This window comes from Anser anser, assembly GCF_964211835.1.
Source record: "Anser anser genome assembly, chromosome: 1".
In the NCBI taxonomy this organism is placed as follows: Eukaryota; Metazoa; Chordata; class Aves; order Anseriformes; family Anatidae; genus Anser; species Anser anser.
The window spans coordinates 102592241-102611852 of record NC_139720.1 but is presented as its reverse complement, the minus strand read 5'-3'; the positions used below and the strand labels follow the sequence as shown (position 1 = coordinate 102611852).

Genomic DNA, 19612 nt, shown 5'->3' with positions numbered 1-19612 from the left:
TGTTAATTCTAATCTGCTCGCAGAAGCCTTCCCGTTAACCGGATTTTGCAATCACTCTAGCCTCTCCGCCTCAGGGAACCCCCTCCCCAGGGGACACTTTCACCACACCCGTTCCCGCGCCCACCCGTGAGGGCGGGCAAGCCGGCGCACGCGCACAGCGAGGCTCAGGTGCCGGTGAGCGCCGGGGGGGGGCGGGAGCGCGCACGCGCAGAGGGCCGAGTCTTGTTTTGTTTTGTTTAGTTTTCGCAAAGCGCGGAGAGCGGCGGGGGGGGGGGGGAGGGAAAGGAGCTTCTGCGCAGGCGCCGTGGCGGGGTGCTGTTTGAATCGCTGGGCCCGCGGCGCGGCGCGGTGAGCGGCGGCGCGCTCGGTGACGGGAGGGCGGGAGGGCGGGAACGCGAGGAGCGCGCGCGCTCTGCGGCCTCGGAAACCGGCGGTGGGAGGGGGAGCGCGCAGCTCCCTGGCAGGGCCCGGGCCCGTCGGGGCGGGTGCTGGAGGCCTCTTCCGCCTGTTGTGGAGCGGCTCCTGCCCGGGGAGGCCCCTCCTGGGCAGAAAGGTGGGAAGGTGAAGGGCAGCTCCTTGCTACAGAGTCCGGGTTTGGTCTCCCCTCTCGCGCTAGGATGCTGGGAGCGTGCGGCATGCAGCGCTGTCACCAGGAAGCGCTAAAGAAGAACCGGGTGATGCTGGCAAAGCAGCTGGTTTTGAAAGAGTTGATGGAGCATATGATAGAGAAGGACATCATCACCGCTGAGATGATGGAAATGATACAGGTACGCGGCTCGCGCTCTGCTGCGCTGTCAGCTTTATTTCTGCCTAAGCCCAGTGCCGCTCTTGGCAGTGGCAGCAAAGCAAAACTCACGTTCTGCTACCTGTGTTTTATTGTGTGGTTATGTGTGGAGAGCATGCACCAAACATCGATAGGGCTTGTTTGCAACATGCACAAGAACTGTAAGTTACTTTGGGTGGTAAGGGTTTTGACTGAAATTTAATAAATTATTAGTTTGCATGCTGGCATGTAGTTGTAGTAGACTCTTCTTCATGAGTCCGGTGGTGTCTTCCAGCTCTTTATCGTTATTTTGTGCTTCTCTTTTTTTTAATTTGTAAAGGTGGAAATACTACCAATTTCCAAAATAATCCTGTGGGAGGAAATAAATAAACCTATTATAAACAAGTTTGTTCTGGTGCTTGCACACCTTTCACATTGTTTAAATATTTCATGTGATTTTGTAAATTTCGTGAAGAATTTTACATGACCGAAGACTCTAAAGATGACAAATACTGTTCCTAAGCTTTTGTTACTTATGCTGAGCAGTGGGTACTGAGGAAAATAAGTCATTAGAAATAATTTGGGATTGGCCCTAAGCATACAATAATACACTGAAGACTGCAGAAAGGAGATGCAGGTCTTCAAAGAGAAAGGAAACTGAAGGTAACAACTGAAGGTGCAAGTCAAGTACATCTTAAGGGTCATGTAAGCAACAGAGAGGCTCTTTGTCAAGTAAGGTTGATGGTCCTGTCTTAAGAACAGATTCTAAAAACAAGAATGATGAGCTGTTCGCTGGGTACTAGTGCAGATGGAATGCACCTGAGACTGGCAAAGTTTTTTCAAGGAATAAGGAAAAAACTTTTTGATGAATTTTGACTTGGTGTGCACCAAAAGATAACGTGAAATTCTTCGTGACACGTCAGGGATACTTGTGCCAAGTCATGGGAGGTGCAGGCAGTCTTACCTGAAGTAGCTTCTATTCCTAGTGAAAGAGGACAAAAATAATAGGAAGATGTTAAAAGTCAAAGGGTGACTCAGGAACTTATAAAGTATGGGTGGTTACTAGAGATGCTCAGTTGCTGACATGCAGTTAGTCACTGGAAGGAAAAAAAAAAGTCCTCTCAAAGTCAGGATAATGACAAATACAATTAGTTTCTTAGAAAATATTGCTGCAGTCAAGTTGTTTTAAACTAAGACAGGGAGGAAGAAGATTAAGGGAGTCTTCCCTTCTGGATATAATGAGTAAAAGAAGATGAAGAGGTACTTACTAATGGATAATCAGTAAGCAGAAAGTTTTTAGGATGGAAAAGTCAGGTAAACAGTACACTTTCTACACAAAAGTGAGAGCTTAGGTGTATACGAATAGAAATAGCAGCTTGATCAAGAGAACAGAGTGACTTGAACTACTGTTGCAGGATATGAAGCTGGAAATTACAGCAAAAATATAAAGTTGACAGGGGCAAGAGGACTACATTCACAACTGAAACAGTAATGCTGCAGAGTATGCGTTGCACTGGCAGGATAGAAATGACAGGAATGTTTGCAGGATAATACTAATCATTAGAGTGCAATAGATAAATTAAAAGTAACAGGCATTTAAAGGAAAGATCTTCTGAGCCAAAAAACACTTTGTCCTTTTTGCAAATTCATAGTACTCTAGAAGAAAAACAATAGTATTACACTCTCTGGCTTAAATGTGTGGTAAGGTCTTAGGAGAACTGTTACACAGACTGTTGTTGAAAATGTGTCATAACACTAACTATCATACACCTTCCTGGAAATAGCAGGAGAGAAATGCCACTGTATCTGACAATAGAGCATAGGTTTTCCTGGATTTGTCAATATCTAATTTCCATGTATACCTTACCCCACCCAAAAAAAAAAAGGTCATAGAATGAAGAAGATCTGGATAAATAATTGTTTTAAACCATCTTGTCTTTAAAAAAAAAATATGCTGGTGATATTTTTCTTTGATTTAAAATCAAAGGGAAGAATAAACAAATTGGTTCTGGAAATATCTTAAACAAACAAACAAACTTTTGTAATCTAAGGGAAGTGAAATAAACCAAGGAGCTAAGGGAGATGTAAGAAGCATGGAATTTAGAGTTATAGAATGGTTTGGACTGGAAGGGACCTTTAAGATCATGTAATTCCAACCCCTCTTCCATGGATAGGGACACCTTCCACTAGAGCAGGTTGCTCAAAGCCCCATTCAAACTGGCCTTGAACATCTCCACAGATGGGGCATCCACAGCTTCTCTGGGCAACCTGTTCCATTGCCTCACCACCTTCACAGTAAAGTATTTCCTCGGAATATCTAATCTAAATCTACCCTTTTTTAGTTGAAAACCATTACTAGTTGTCCTATCACTACACTCTGTGACTGAGACCCTCTCCTGCTTTCTTGTAGGCCCCCTTTAAGTACTGAAAGGCTGCTATAAGGTCATGTTGAGCTTCTTAGCACGTTGCCAGCTCATGTTGAGCTTCTTAGGACCCAACACGCTCAAGTCCTTCTCCTCAGGGCTGCTCTTGATCCATTGGCCACCCAGCCTATATTTGTTCTTTGGATTTCCCCAGTTCAGTTGCGTGACCTTGCGTTTGGCCTTGTTGAACTTCATGAGGTTTGCACAGGCCCAGCTCTCAACCCTGTCCAGGTTTCCTCTGGAAGCCTGTCCCTTCCCTCCAGTGTGTCAACCGTACCACACAGCTTAGTGTCATCAGCAAACTTGCAAAGGGTGCACTCGATCCCACCTTCGCTGTCACCAACAAAGATGTTAAAACAGTGCCAGTGCCAATACTGACCCCTGAGGAACACCACTAGTTACTGATCTCCACTTGGTCATTGAGCCATTGACCACAAATTTTTGAGTGTGACCATCCAGCAAATATAGATTTGATTTTAGTAAGAAGTTTGTTAAATAATGAAAAGGGCAGAACACTGAAGTCAAGGGACATTGTTGATACAAAAATGAGTGCTATTAGCCAATCATGAATGAACATAGCTTGAAATTTTAGTAGTAACATTAGATCAAAAAGATTTTGCATTATCATTCCAATGCTGCAGGACAAAAGCCAAACTACTTTGAAGAACAAGCTGAATATATTTCATGAAAGAAAATATAATGGTGTGAAAGTCGTGCAGCATAAGATTTACACGTGTGCCTTAAGGTGTTTTGTCTGATTTTCCTATGATTGCTCGTGCAGTGTTAGTGTTTGGTTCAGTGTAACTCACCAGTCATTTCTTATCATTTAAAAAATGAAGAGATCTTGGATCACAGTGATAATTTTAAAAATGTAAGGTCAATTCCATGGAACCCATAAAACTTACTTTCAGTAGCCAATATTTTAGTATATGATGTTTCAGTTTTCTACACAGGGAAGGCTTTTATAAATTAGACAATTTGTTAGCAGATGTCCTGCTAACATGCTAAAAATTAGAACTTCCTATGAATGTTTTACAGAAACGTAAATTTAATTTTTGGTTGTTACTTTTTCTCATACACTACCATATATTGCTTCATTGGTGTAAATGTAACACATTATACATATATAGTGTCTTTTTGGAATTGACTGTATGAAATAAATATTTTCATTCACACTTTCCAAGGGATTTGTGTATTAGTGCCTGAGACCATAAACACATTGAGCAGTAGTGAAAACGTGTTCTGGACTTTGTGTATTGAAGGAGGATAAGCCAATACTATTCAGACAGTAACTGGAAGTAAGAGGTTAGAGGAAACAGGATGTATTACTGCACGAGGAAATGTGTGAATTGTTGGCTTGCTTCATTGTCATATACTCTCCCCCTTGAGCTAGTAGGAACAGAGGGGTGGGAGTGAAATCAGCTAGGAAAAGCTGTAAGAAAGGATCTAGCACAGCTAAGCATGGTGACAGGATATTTACATGAAGGAAAAAGATCGAGTTGTTCTGAAGCTTAACTGAAATGAAAATGAATTGTGTTGGCGTGTTACTTTGAGTGTTGGTTTTGTTTCTTCTCTGGATCTAGGCCAAGTCTGGGAGCTTCAGTCAAAATGTGGAATTCCTCAATTTGTTGCCCAAGAGAGGCCCTTATGCCTTCTCAGCCTTCTGTGAAGCTCTACGAGAAACCAAACAGCAGCATCTGGAGGAAATAATCTTGAAGACAGAATCCAACCTAAGCAATGGGATTGCACGGGTATATCAGTTTTAAAAAATAAAATGGATGGGCTGCATTTGGGGTTGGGTTTGGGCATACAGGCATTTTTTTCAAATGTTTAGAAAAAAATGCTTTTAGTGGAAAGGATGGGATTTAGTTGCAAATTGAAACTTGCAGTAGCCTTAGAATAAAAAGATAGTGAAAAGAATTTGAGATGAAGATAATTTTCACACAGAAGCAGAGAATGGTTGCGGTTGGCAGCAACCTCTGGAAGTCATCTGGTTCAATCCCCCCCCTGCTCCAGCAGGGATACTTACAACAGGTTGACCGGGACCATGTCCAGACAGGTTTTGAATATCTTTAAGAAGGGAGACCTCACAACATCTCTGGGTAACCTGTGCCAGTGCTCAGTCTCCCATCTGTGTCGGGATGGTCAGACAGAATCTCTTGTGTTCCAGTTTGTACCCATGGCCTCTTCTCCTTACCGGACACCACTGAAAAGAGGCTGTCTCCTTTCAGATATTTTTGCACATTGATAAGATCCCCTTAAGTCTTCAGTTTTCCAGGCTAAGCAGTCCTAACTCTCAGCCTTTCCTTGTATGAGAGATGCTCCAGTCCCTTAATCATCTTTGTGGCCCTTTGTTAGACTCCCTCCAGTATGTCCACGTCTGTCTTGCACTGGCAAGCCCAGAACTGGACACAGTACTCCAGGTGTGGCCTCACCAGAGCTAAGTAGAAGGGAAGGGTCACCTCCTTCTATCTAATCTGCTGGCAATGCTCCTAATGCAACCCAGGATACTATTAGCCTTCTTTGCCACAAAGGCACATTGCTGGCTCATATTCAGCTTGGTTTCTATGAAGGAACCCAAGACATTTTATTCAAAGCTGCTTTCCAATCAGTCAGCTCCCAGCATATGGGGTTGTTTCTCCCCAGGTGCAGGATTGTGCACTTCTTGTTGAATTGCATGAGGTTCCTGCACATTCTTAAGTTTAACACATTCTTATTGATGTGTCATCAAGAACACAAAAGCTGCATTTTTTTTTTCTCTAAAATCTTTTAATTTAGTGTTCAAAGATTCTCCAAGTAGAAAGCTACTAAAAGACAGTCTTCTCTGCTGTAGGGAGGGACTTCCCTTTCCTAATTTTGTTATCTTTATTTTTACCATTTCACTATCTGCTGTTGTTAATACCAGACTGAAGGAAGAATTTAATAAAGATTCAGTATTCTCAGTGCATTGAGAAGGATGGAAACTCTCAGTAAGCGTGCTTTATACTAAGGAAGAACGACCAGATATTTCTGAGCAGAGATGTTGCCTTATCAAAATTTATAATTTATTAGACTAGGCAAACAATGAAATTTTGAAAGCAACCAAAAAGAGGAGTTATTGAACAAAACAAGTTTTGGCAAAAATAAGAGTAAGGTGTCCCAAAAGGGCATTTGGATAAAAGTAGAGATGAGCAAAGAAGGGAAGGAATTTTGTATTAACAGAAAGTGCTGCTGCTATCTTGTCATGATCTGTTTTATTTGGATGTAAACCACAGTATAGTGTTTTATGTTAAATTGTATATAATATATATAGAATATATTATAGCAAGTCGTATATGTGTGTAAATACCTTTATCTTTGTTCAGTGATACCTACAGCTTTGTAGTGTAAAGAAAAAAAATAGATGTCTTTTGCTGATCTTTTCATGGATTTATTGGATGTCTTGTAGCTTGAACACTGTTATGGATCAAATCTTCCACTCCCTCCATGTGAATCATGTAATTCAAAGAAGCCACGCTGGATTGGTGAGTCATACATTACATCATGAATACCTCATTGGTTATCTGGTTGGTTGACTCTACTTTATTAATACTCTCCTATTTCAGTTTTACAAATAAGCTTGCCACCACTTTGCTCATCCTCAGAATACAAACTTGAAAATGAACTGACTATATTATGATCAGATATAAGAGGCAGAAATAGGCTGGAAAATTATATTTAAATAGCATAGTGGAAAGAGAACCTAATTAATTCTAGTCAGCTTCCTTTATTCTTACAGGAAATTTCATTGCTTAAGTAGAATGTGTCAGTTGTAAAATTTTAGATCTTTAAGGGTTTTCTTCTTCATTTAAATTTACAGTAGAGTATAAGTGAACTAGAGCTGTGGAAAGATACTGATTGTTGACAGTATTCTTCTTAACAAATAATTGTAAGGTGGTATGTAAGTAAGGTGGGCCCGATACAGACTGCTGTAGCTTCCCATTGAATTCAGCAAATCAACTTTTCTTTAGCAAGAATTTTTGACTCATGTCAGGGAACTGGTTGTTGGAATGGATCTCCTTGTTAGTTTATATGTTATATCTGGTAACACCTGGAGAGTACTCATGCACCCTAACCACTGCTTTAACTGTGGTGGTTATTAGGAGCTCTCTCTGATATTAAAGAACAGGTGTCTAGTTTTCAAGGGTTGTTTTTTTTAAAGCTACAAAGGTTATAGTTTTTTTATAGAGCATTGTGGTGGTGGTTTTACCCAGCTGGGCAGCTGAACTCCACCACAACCATTCTCTCACCCCCTCTCCTCAGATGGAAAGGGGGAGAAAAGACAATGAAAAGGGCTTAAGGGTTGAGATAAGGACAGGAAGATATATCACTCAACAATTATCATCATGGGCAAAACAGAACCAGGATAGGGAGATTAATATAATTTATTACCTATTACTAACAAGCTAGAGCAGTGAGAAACTAAAAGCCAACTAAAAACGCCTTCCCCCCTCCACCCTCTTCTATGTCCTCCCCCTGAGCGGCACAAGGGAATAGGGAATGGGGGCTGCTGTCAGTCCCTAACACTTTGTCTCCACCACTCCTTCACGGTCACTCTCTTCCCCTGCTCCACACGGGGTCCCTCCATGGGATGCCGTCCTTCCTGAACTGATCCTGCGCAAGCTTCCCTCAAACGGCAGCTCAAGAACTGCTCCAACATGGGTCCATACCAAGGGGGTCCATCCATCAGGAACAAACTGATCCAACGTGGATTCCCCACGGGCGGCAACTCCCGACAGATCACCTGCTCCTGCGTGGGCTCCTCTCCACAGGCTACAGCTCTGGCCTAGAGTCTGCTTCTGTGGGGGCTCTCCGTGGGCTGTAGCCTCCTCCAGGCCACAACCACCTGCTCCACCGGGGGCTCCTCCACGGGCTGCAGCATGGAGATCTGCTCCATGTGGGACCCATGGGCTGCAGGGGGACAGCCTGCTCCACCAGGGGCCTCTCCACAGGCTGCAGCAGAACTTCTGCTCTGGAGCACCTCCTGCCCTCCTCCTGCACTGGCCTTGGTGTTTGCAGGGCTCTTTCTCACTCCTCACTCTCCCAGGTGTTGTTGCACAGCAGTTTTTTCACTTTCTTAAATCTGCTCTCACAGAGGTGCAAACAGCGTGGCTTATTGGCTCAGCTCTGGCCAGCAGAGGGTTCCTTTTGAAGCCAGCTAGAGCTGGCTTTTATCTAACATGGGGCAGCTTCTGGACTCTCCTCACAGAGGCCATCCCTGCAGCCACCCACTACAAAAACCTTTCCACATAAACTCAGTACAAGTATATGGTCCTCCAGCTGGGAGAACCATGTCTCAAAATGCTTAAAAAAGGATTTCAAGAGACCATGAATGTTATTAGCTCAGTCTCTTCTGGACAGGGGAAAGGATGTCTGTAAATGGCAACTAGTTAACTCTCATTCCCTTTATCTGCTGCTGACCAGAGGTAAAGGGTTGTTCAAAGGCAGAAAGAGCATTGCACTTTATGGAAATTAGAAATGTCTAGTTTGATCACTAATGTACCTGTTCAGTATAAAAGGTGAAAGAGAATTGTGTCCAGTGAGAATGGGAATCTTTTATGGAAGGAAGAACACTTTTCTATTTTAATATTTCTAGTAATAGTTCATCAGCCTTACTGGGAAATGGATGAGATACTGAACAAAATGACAGAAAAGCACGCTGCTCTAATTTTAGATATAAATTCTGTTTTCACACTCTCTAGAACTAAACTTGATAGGCCTTAGGTTAACCCACAAATGACACAGAATATTAAAGGTTGTTGCCAATAAAAAATATAATAAATAGGTATACCGTACCAGTATGTTTGGTTTTTTTTCTGCCATTTTTCATCATGTGTGTACAGTCCCTGATCAATCAAAATTTTTAGATGTATGAATAGAATAATACAGGAATGTACCTTTAGACATCCATAAATATGTACTTATTAATATGCAAATTACTACCTTATGCAGAGACTTTTCAGTTAGTATTTTTTTGTTGTTGTTACTGGTATTTTTGTTTTGCATAGAACCAGTGGAACATTCTTTGGATAATGGAGATGGTCCACCAATTCCTCCAGTGAAGCACTGCACTCCAGAATTCTATCATGATCACCAGCACTTGGTAAGTAGTTGGCAGAGAAAATCTCTTTAAAATGTGAGGTATTGGAATATATCAACTGAACATGTACTACTTACAACTGAGTTGAAACATGTACTTCATTGGGATGTAGTTTAGTGTTATGCTCTTGCTGTAACTGAGAGCTCTTACCAATCACGTTTGATTTGATGTAGTTCTCATTTAAAAGTGACAAGAAATTCTGAGAAGTTGTGTAATTCTGTACAAATCTCTGTCTCTGGGTTTTGTTTATGAAGAACTTCATGGAATGCCTTCTGTTCTGTTGCTCTGTGTAAGCTGTGTATATTACTGCCTCATATTTATTTGTCTGCATCCCCATCTACCTTCTGTGTTTTGTGTGCTGACACACTCTGCAAATGGCTGTACAATATTAGAACTGTTTTTCAGCACATTGTCACAATCTTGGCTGTTTTAATTGCTGACTGTATCGGGAAATGTCTCCTTAGGCACAAAAATTAGATCAGAGTTCTGTGCAGTCCTGGGTAGAACAACCTGAATTTCTAATCCTTTTCTGTAGCTGCAGAAGTTATGCAGATAGTCGTAATTATTTTCTTGTTTGTTCTGTTCGTAAAGCATAGGTTGTGGTGATGGTGTAGGCTTAAGGAAAACTAAGCATTTCATATAATAGGGCAGACACTTTACTAGGGTTACACTACATGCTAATGCTTAACATTTCTGTTAAAGGCTCTATGTTGTTACAAGGCAAAGCAGGTTTTGTTTTGCTTTGTTTAGGTTTCCCCAACAGAAAGTTACAATTGGGCAACATCAGTGTGAGTCTAACTCACCTCTTTTTATATCTGTGTCTGTTTACACCCTATTTGATATGATCCTTCAGTATTAAAATTTACTTCCGATTTAGGTCCTTCAGTATTAAATTTACTTCTGGTTTACAGGGATTTGCTATTACTATTTACTATTGGTTCGTTGTTAGAGTGGGAGAGGCAAGCTTGTTTCAAAGACACCTTTCCTAAATTAGCATTTTTCCCTATTAACATTTTTTGACATCTTCTTAACTTTGAGAACTGGTCACTCATTGTCCCTTTCTGCTACCGTTGCGCTCACATGGTATTTTGTATCTCTACTTGGTCCCAACCAAAATTAAGAACTGTTAGCTCAGTCTTTCCTAATGTTACGCTAGGCCTTCAATGGGTATGATGAAAATATGTTTGGTCATACTAGTGTGTGTGTGAAAGGAGGAGAAAAACGAAAAACGTTAGCAAGAATTAGTTAATTCACAGTATGAAATGTGTAAGCTGTATTCCTTTTAAAATAAGAAATAAGGTAAGGTATTACAACATCTTATTAATAGTTTTGTAAGATCATCAGTTGTGGAGACTTACAGAAATAGTTGCCTTTGAAACCCTTTGCAATATAAACATTCGTTATGTTAAACCACACTTTTTTGACCTCTACCGTGCCGTCTCAAAGTAGAAATCCTGCATATTATTAATAATCAACCTAGGACATAGGGTTTAGTGTTCTGCTCTGAGACTCTATTATTTCCTTGTATAGTCTAAATTTACCAATTTTAAATCTTCTTCTCAGGCATATAAACTGGTATCGGAGCCCCGAGGCTTAGCACTTATTCTCAGTAATGTCCATTTCAATAGTGAGAAGGACTTGGAGTATCGCTCAGGTGGAGATGTGGACTGTACTTCCCTGGAGCTGCTTTTCAAGCATCTTGGGTATCAAGTGACTGTCTTTCATGATCAAAGTGCAGAGGTAAGCAGGATCCTAGTACTTTACAAACAGTATGGCTGAGTTTGTAGCTGTTACATGAGCATCTTAAGAGGTCTGCTTTGGTTTAGCTAAGCTTGATCAGGAAGACATGAGTAGTCACTTTTGAATAGAAAAGGAGGCTAAATGGGATGATGTCTGCTAGCATACCAAAAATAAGAAGCTTGGAAGACAAAGGAGTTACCATATGAAGTAGGATCACAAAGGACCACAAGAAGTACTGCCCTTATAGTGAGAGGTGCAAGAATATCTAGACCACACCTGGCATGTGTGTTAATACTGAGAATGAACAGGCTCCAGATTACTCTAGGTAGCCCTTTCCAGTGTTCTGCTATCCTAAAAGTTATGGTTTGCAAATATTTAAGCATTACAGAACCTGTTAAAGAGTGTTTTATTCAAGAAAGCAGCTTTTACAACATTTTAAGTCTTCCATACCTGCCAAGTTATCATATTTCCTGAAGTTTTCTGCCTTAAATAGTTGATGTGTTTTGATCATATTTGAATGTCTAAAGTACCAGAATATGTATCCGTTAAGATGGTCCAGTATCCCAGCCAGACTCCAGTGTCAGTACAAAACCTCTGTAAAGTATCAGTGTAAAGTATCAGTTGCTTTCTCCTATGTTAAATCCACATATACCAACTCTGATAGTTGCTGTGTCCCCCTGTTGGACAGTATGGAAAAGTAGAAGTCCTAAGTTATTCCTAATAAACAATGTTATACCTAGGACTGAATGATACACAAAAGCAAAAGAACATTTTGCTATTTGTTATGGAACAGATGTTTTTTTGTCCTGTAAATCTGATGTATGTAGTTTATTCTGTAACTGGAGGGCCATTTTTATTTTTCCCTTCATATTAGCCCATTTTCCCTATGTAATTCTGGGAAGGATTAAGCATTTTTTCTCTCTTCCAGGAAATGCAGAGTGCGTTGGAGAGATTCTCTAAGCTGCCTGATCACCGGGACGTGGATTCCTGTGTAGTAGCTTTACTTTCCCATGGTGTAGAGGGTGGAGTTTATGGCATTGATGGCAAACTGCTACAGGTATATTACTTTGTCCTGGTATGTTGTAGGTTACATCTTGGAAAGTAAAAATGAAAGGAGAAAAAAAAAAAAGGAAAGCGAATTGATGGGGAGGCTGAGGATTTACATTTTTAAAAAAGCAAAAATAAGAGCTTGTGGGAAGAAAATGGCAGAGAGAGCTATGAGAAGTCTGTAAGATAAGGAATGACATAGATATATATGCCAGATAAGAAAGTTGTTACCCTATTCTCTCTTCCTGTTACATGTACTAGGTAGAGTGCATGATCTCAAACTAATAGGAGCTTAGGGTTCGGTGGATGTTTGTCACAGAGTTAGTAGATAAAGGATAAAATATCAAGAGTAGTGAGGTAATAACTAAAATATAGGGAAACAAGGTGACACTGAGTTTGGCTCACAGAAGGCTGCAATAAAGAATACTTAGCTTTTTTCCTTCTCTCAGTTGCAGGAAGCTTTCCGGCTCTTTGATAATGCAAACTGCCCAAATCTCCAGAATAAGCCCAAAATGTTCTTTATTCAAGCCTGCCGGGGAGGTGAGTGCCCAAATACTGGAAGCCATGATTTGGCATGCTATTAAGGCTCATTTTACACACATACACACCCTCACATTCAACTTGCTGTCAACTCTCCTCTTTGCTTCTCTCAGGTGTAAGTGGGATCCATATTCACCTCCCTCTGCCCTGCTGCTGCCACTGCATCTGTTGCTCTGTAAGTGTCTTTTGCTGTGCATGAGGTGTGTGCATTGACTTGCAGACCCCAGAGCACCTCAGATGTAAAGCTCTATCATAGCCCACTCATATATTGAAACTTTCTCTTGCTATATCTGCAATAGGGGGAGTGGGGCTTACGGTGCATCAAATTACAGCACAGCATGGAGTGGTACACTAGCACTGGAGTCTTGTCTGAATACCTGTCTTTCACTTGATCCTGGATATGTTGTCTCTTGTTTTGTTGTCTCATGAGCTGTCAAAGTTAGCTGTTACTTGTTTTTTTGTTTTCTTTTTCTTTTACAAATCTCCTGCTTTCAATCTTTTTTTCACATACTATTGTGATTATAAAATTGTTCTCTTAATTCTCAGATTTGTTCTTTTTCCACTCTTTATGTTCCTATTGTTTTTTCTTAATTTTGCTATTCATTTTTCCTCCTGTTGTAACTAAACATATGTCTAAAACAAACTACTTTTCAGATCTGATAATGGCCAAATTTTTCCCTAAGGTGGACTTAAAAAGATAGCTGTGAAACCACGAATACTCCAAAGAGAAGTTCTGTCTTAGAAAGCTTTGTTTTTTTCTCTTATGATAGAAAAGTTCTCTTTTCTAACATGTATGCTTTTTCCCCTTCTTGTTTTGTTTTTTGTTTTTAATTTTCTCTGGTTTTTGTTTTTTTTTTTTCCATTTTAAGCTGAGCTTTATAGTTTGTCCTCTAGGCAAGAGCATGTTTCCTTCGCCTATTATCATGTTTCATCCTAATTTGGGAAAAACTATAAAGCCTAGGTGAAGTATCAAAAATATTTGAGTATATTTGAGTATCAAAAATATTTGATCCTTTAAGCATTTGGGAATATTGTAATGTGCATCTTTACACTATAAATTTAATGCAGTTCTGTTCCTTATGTTATTGAATGTTTAAATATTCTTGAACAAATGTGAACATGCAGATTCTTAACAGTATGGAAATAAGTGTAATAAGCCAGAATTGACTGCTGACCTATTAGGTAATTAGGTTTATTTGACTGTAATGTTACTATAATGGATCTGTTCATGTTAAGACATCCTGTTTGGCCTTCCTCTTCCCAAAAAAATTTTTGTTACGAAAGAGTGAGAAGCTTGCTATGCAGAATGCTGCAGAACTGGGATATTGCAGTAGGCAAAGGATTGAGACTTGAGCAACTGAAAGGGGAAAAACAACTTTATTTTATTTAAATATATTTTTTAACCTCGTGTAAAGCTTGATTAATAGTCAGAGAGAAATACTAGTTATGAAGCAATTGAGCTGTCAACAAAATGTATGCCTTTTGATGCTGGCATTTAAAGGTTAGACCAGCCAATGCTGCTTTAAAAAACAAAAAGTATTTAAAAGGCTGTCCAAGTAGTGTGGACAAGTAGTAGATTAGTAATCAATATCTCTGTGCCTTGCAAGTTAGCTGAAAGCAGTTGAAGTAAAATGAGAAATGCAGAGGATATTTTTTCCCCTAACTACATGTAATAAGCCTTATCTTTCTTCTATCAATGACACATGAAAAAATGTAGATAAAGAAGAGTTGGTATGGTCTACTTCATTTCCAAAGGACCTTTGGAGGGAGTCTACTAAAAAATTGAAGTAGTCCACTTACTGTCATGGATCAAAACACAATGGTGACAGAAATCAGTGAGAAATGATAACTAGTCAGATTTCACCATTACATCAAATGAGGCTTTAAACCTATTTAGTATCTGTGTTTAATATAGTAGTTGGTTCAACAAAGTGAAGAACTGTGATAAATATTGACAAATGTGCAGTTGGCAGTTACTGAAATCAATTGGGAAAAGTGAAATCTATGAGCTTCAGGGAAATTTAAACAGATTGGATCTTTTTGGATAGCAGTTATTGGTGATATAAATTAGAGCTTGAATATGCAAAGTAATATCTTGACATAGTTAATGCTTTATACTTTTTAGTTACATTAGTAAGTTGACTGGATTGATGTTTGAAGACAAATGCATAAGGAAGACTTCTAATTCTGAATTTTTAATGAAAAAATCTTTGATTTGATACACTGCAATATGGAATGATGATAGCATGAATAATATGGCTTGGCTATAAAATTACCTTCTTCTTATCTGAGGTAACATATGCTATGAACAGTCCACTGAAGTTTTAAGATCACAGAACAAAAAGGGATTGGAGAAGAGTGATAAAAGGCATGAGGAAAAAAAGTGTAGTTAAAAATGGAAAAAAAAATGCATTGCTATCTTAAAGAGAGGAGGAAGGAACATAATGGAGTACTCACTAAATTTTGAGCTAGGGAACCTTAATCATAGACTATATGTAGCCTATAAGACAATTAGACTTCTCTCGCTGTTGTTTTCATTTTGGAGGAAAAGAAGAACCATCTTGCTGCATTATGAACTGACCATCTCCTGTGTGTACTTACAAGATGCAACTAGTGCCACTGCCTGTAAAAGGGTTAGAAATCCAAACATATTTCTTAAGTACAACATAGCAACAGAGACCTAGCACCATCATAACAGGAAGGCTTCTGAAGTGGATGCTTATGCTTCCTAAATCTAGAATCTGATTCATGCTATTAGGAAGTAAGTAGAGCAGTAGATTTTTGTGTTATAATACAAGAACAAAAGGGAAAAATTAAATAGAAAGCCTGTAAAAATGTAGCTTTATTTTTCTTGCAACATAGCTTGACTCTTAATGTTATTGCCACTATTGTTAGTCTAGATTACAATGGAAAATCTGTGTCATGTAAACAACCAATTGGGGCTATCTAGAATTGTCATAATACATACTAATGAATCCTAGAAAGGGCATTAAATGTTGTCCAGGTTTTAAAATCTATGTACTGTAGATGTCTGTCTCTAGTGTTTGGAGTCAAAATATTTTTGCTTTTTCCTATTGCACATATTATGGTTTTGATTGAAGCAAATGGTATTATAGTCAGGATTTTGAAGGTGACATATTTGGTTAATGTTTTCTTGGAGTTAAACCATAGCAACTAACATTACAGCTCTTGTTTGCATTCTGCAATAGGTATTAAGCACCGCAAACTAGACTAGTCATGTTTTGAATTTCTAACATAGGCAAAAGTTGAAAACAGAAGCTTTTAGGGCTAGGTATCAAATCCTTCCACAGATCATGAAGAACTCTCAGAAATTTCTTTGCTTTGCCAATTATCTACATTAATCTGCATGGGAAAGAAGGAAAAAAATCAATTGCCATGCAGACTACCAGTCGCATTACATTGAGCAGGTTCAGCACTTGTTGGTGTCTGTATTAGTTTGTGCAGGAGAACTTTCAGATGAGTTTTTAAAACAGCTGAAAAAGCTAACTGTTCACACAGAAGCTTTCAGTTTGACATCAGTTGTGGCATTGCTGACAGGGGCCCAAAAGTAAGGAGAACTACGTCCAGTAATTCAAGATAATTTCTTCTTTTCTTGTAATTTATTTTTTCCCTCTTATTTGTTGTCCCTCACCTCCTTCCCCCTCCTTTCCCCCCCCCCAGATGAGACAGACCGGGGAGTGGATCAAAGAGATGGGAAAGAACGGTCAGATTCCCCAGGCTGTGAGGAAAGTGATGCAAACAAGGAAGAAAATGTCAAGCTGCGTCTGCCTACATGCTCAGATATGATCTGTGGATATGCATGTCTGAAAGGTACTGGGGAGAGGCACTAATCCTTAGGGCTTAAGTTTATATGTGTCTGTCTTCCACAGGAACTTCAGTGTATACACTCTTTCTTCTCAGGCACTGCGGCCATGCGAAACACCAAACGTGGATCCTGGTATATTGAAGCACTCACCTCTGTGTTTGCAGAGGACTCCCGCGACACTCATGTGGCTGACATGTTGGTGAAGGTGAGATGTAATGCCTTTCCTTTCCCCCATTTACCTGGTTTCTGAAGAACCTTCTGTTGCTTCAGCTTGCTAGAATTAATATACTCTTTAAGTAAGTGTTGTTGCTCCATTCATAGCAAAATTATTACTCCCTTTCCCATTTAAATATATATTTATATACAATTCCACATCAGTTTAATCAAAGTAAAAAATGCAGTGTTTGACTCTTCCCATTACGCTTGTGTGACCACATGATGAATTTAGGAGGAGAATTAATCTGACTTGCCAAGCACCACTTTTCTTATATAGAAATAGTAATTTTTTCAGGTGGATTTCATTGCCTGAACTGTCTCGGTACATAGCAGCAAACATTTGTACTTACATAAGGGAAAGATTAAGAAAATGGGAGGACAGAGAGTGAAGACTGCAGTGTGACCACAGTAACTTGAGCTACTGTGGAACTGCACCCCAGTTCTTTATCCTTCCTGTAGTTTAGAAAAGCAGCATACCAGCAACTAATTAATAAGATAAACAGAATAATTTGTGAGTAAGGAAAGCAGTGACTTTCCTTACTTCTGTTTTCTTAATCCTTACAGTCTTTTTTTTTTTTTTAATCTTATGTTTAGGTGAATAGACAAATCAAGCAACGAGAAGGTTATGCCCCAGGCACAGAATTCCACCGCTGCAAGGAAATGTCAGAATATTGTAGTACACTCTGTCGGGACCTTTACCTATTTCCTGGTTATCTGCCAGGAAAATAACCCTGCCAGCTCCATTGGAAGAGAGATACTGCCAAAATTGAACTCTGAGTATGGATGTCTACGTTTCTATTCTTACGGGCTGTGGCATCAGATGCCCAAGCAAGGAACGCATCTTTATGTTTGGCCAGACCAATTCTTGATGTCTTTTTCTAAGATAATTTGGCAACTCTTTGTAATCTGATTCAGTTCAGGTTTTAAAATTCTAATATTCTGATTTATTCCTTATGTATGGACGTTGATGAAAACAGATCAGCGCTGCAACTAGGAAAATGTGGGAACATCCTTTGGAATGCGACATAAGGACATTTGTTAGAAATGTGAATGCAAAAAGGGAAACAGACTATTCATACCATTTTGGAAAAGATAAGTATTTTTGAAAGGGAAAAGTTTCATAAAATGCTACTTATCTTATGCTTTTATTTTTATTTTTTAAATACTTTCTGCCTGGTTCTTCATGCATGACAGTCAGGTTCTGTGTACATTAGGGAAGAACTCTGTAGTGAAGGAGAGTCTTTCTCCTCTCTAAAACGGAGTGTTACTGTTTTCAGTACTTGACATTTACCACTACTACCATCTTGATCACTTTAAGTCTGTTTTTGTGCATTTTTTCTGTAGTCGAGTTATCAAGAGAACTCGAGAAGAGTTACACAAGACATCCTGGGTTATTAGAAAAACAAATGGAAATCCAGTATTTCTCATACAGATGAATGAGTCTCATTAAAATGCCCCAGAAATAATTTTGAATCCAGAAATTCTAGATTAGCTCACCTTAGTCCAAGTGGAAACAACTGTATAGAGTATTACTTTTGATGATTTTGTTTGCTATAGTACCTATATGCCACAACAGGCATAGCATTCAGACACTTCACCAACTTCTCAGGAGTCTATAAATTGCACTGTATAACTGAATCCCTGAAATCCTACAGCCTTGTGGAAAGGGATCTCTTTTAATGAAAATATTCAAGGCAGCTCTTTACAGTCTAAGCATGTTGCTTAGATTATTGGTCACTGCAGTCTGTTTCCTTTTCATTTAAAAGGGTAGAGTTTCACATTATTACCCTGATAAATTGAGTTTTCAGCCATGATCATTTTAAAGCTATTCATTTAGCTCATATTGTTTGCAAAGTGTCATTTCAACTGGTCAATCAGAAATGTGCTATAATCCAACACTTTGTCTGGAACTTTCCTATTCAGTCTCTTCACACTGTAATTTGCCTCTTGCCTATATCCAGTTGCAGTTACTCCTGTGTGATGTAATGGTGGGAGATGGGCATTAACATTTTCTGCAGTAGCTTAAATTCTGATATACTGGGTTATGTACGGGCTACAGTCTGTATACTTGAGTCCCTGTCTTCATTCTGCAGCAGTAAGTTAGCATAGTTCCTGGTGTATTCTTTATGAGTGTGGTTTTTTTTGTTGTTTGTTTTGTTTTGTTTTTATCTTTCTTTCAGGATAGAATTATGAATAGAAAGCACAAAGAGATGTGGAGGGAGGCAGGAAAATTAGTCATGTGCTTTTTTGTTGTTCTGCACAGGAAAACAAAGGCTGTGTTTTCTCCAGCTGACAAAGGTGCAGCATTAATATGAATCTTGCACTTACCTTACACACAACGTGATAAACAGAAGAAGAATCATACCTGCCAATTGTTGCCTTAGTCTGAAGATACCACTATAGGGCCCTGCAGCTGTACCTCCCTGGAGTAGAAACACTTCCTTCCTCAGTGCTCCCTCTATGAAATGGTGCAATATTTTACAGATACGTAAATTGACAAAGCAGTCCACTCTGAAAGCTTAGATTTCTGTAGGATTGCATCAACTTGCATTATCACTGCCACTTTCGTATATACTTTCTGTATACTTGTATTTTACTGCCTTGAGGTGTCAAAATAAAGAATTTTTGTTTGATTAATTAATCTGTGCAGTATCTTCCATTTGGAGAGCTGTACCTCTGTGCAGAAATGAAACTTCTGTATAAGGAGAATTTTGCATAATTTCTTAAGATAATACCTCCCAGAGGTACTTTTGAACTCTCAGGCAGAATCCTGCTTCTTGCTAGCTGGATCCAGTATGGGCTACTTGTGAAGTTTGGTAACAAGTGAACTAAAAACTTACTAAATTCATAAAGAGACATGAGACAGAACCATCAATTATGAGGCTGATGCTGTCATTCAGCACGTAGAATATTTAGACTGGGTAAGCCAGAGGCTTGGT

The 19612-nt window shown here is 39.4% G+C and overlaps 1 protein-coding gene across 3 annotated transcripts; it reads left to right on the top strand.

The window, feature by feature from the left end:
• Positions 1-207: 207 nt before the first annotated feature.
• CASP2 (caspase 2) lies at positions 208-18514 on the top strand. 3 transcript variants are annotated; one of them, XM_083799096.1, is made up of 11 exons: positions 208-348; positions 617-767; positions 4770-4937; positions 6614-6689; positions 9213-9307; positions 10868-11044; positions 11973-12101; positions 12541-12631; positions 16313-16462; positions 16553-16662; positions 17268-18514. In XM_083799096.1, the coding sequence occupies exons 2-11, from the start codon at positions 618-620 to the stop codon at positions 17400-17402; spliced, it is 1281 nt and encodes a 426-aa protein (XP_083655222.1). In that variant the 5' UTR covers positions 208-348; position 617; the 3' UTR covers positions 17403-18514. The 3 variants fall into 3 exon arrangements, 2 of the variants coding, with proteins under 2 accessions (XP_083655222.1, XP_083655221.1); XR_014572467.1 differs by lacking the exon at positions 208-348 and adding an exon at positions 12745-12806 and having other exon boundaries at positions 373-767; XM_083799095.1 differs by lacking the exon at positions 208-348 and having other exon boundaries at positions 377-767.
• The last annotated feature ends 1098 nt before the right edge of the window (positions 18515-19612 follow it).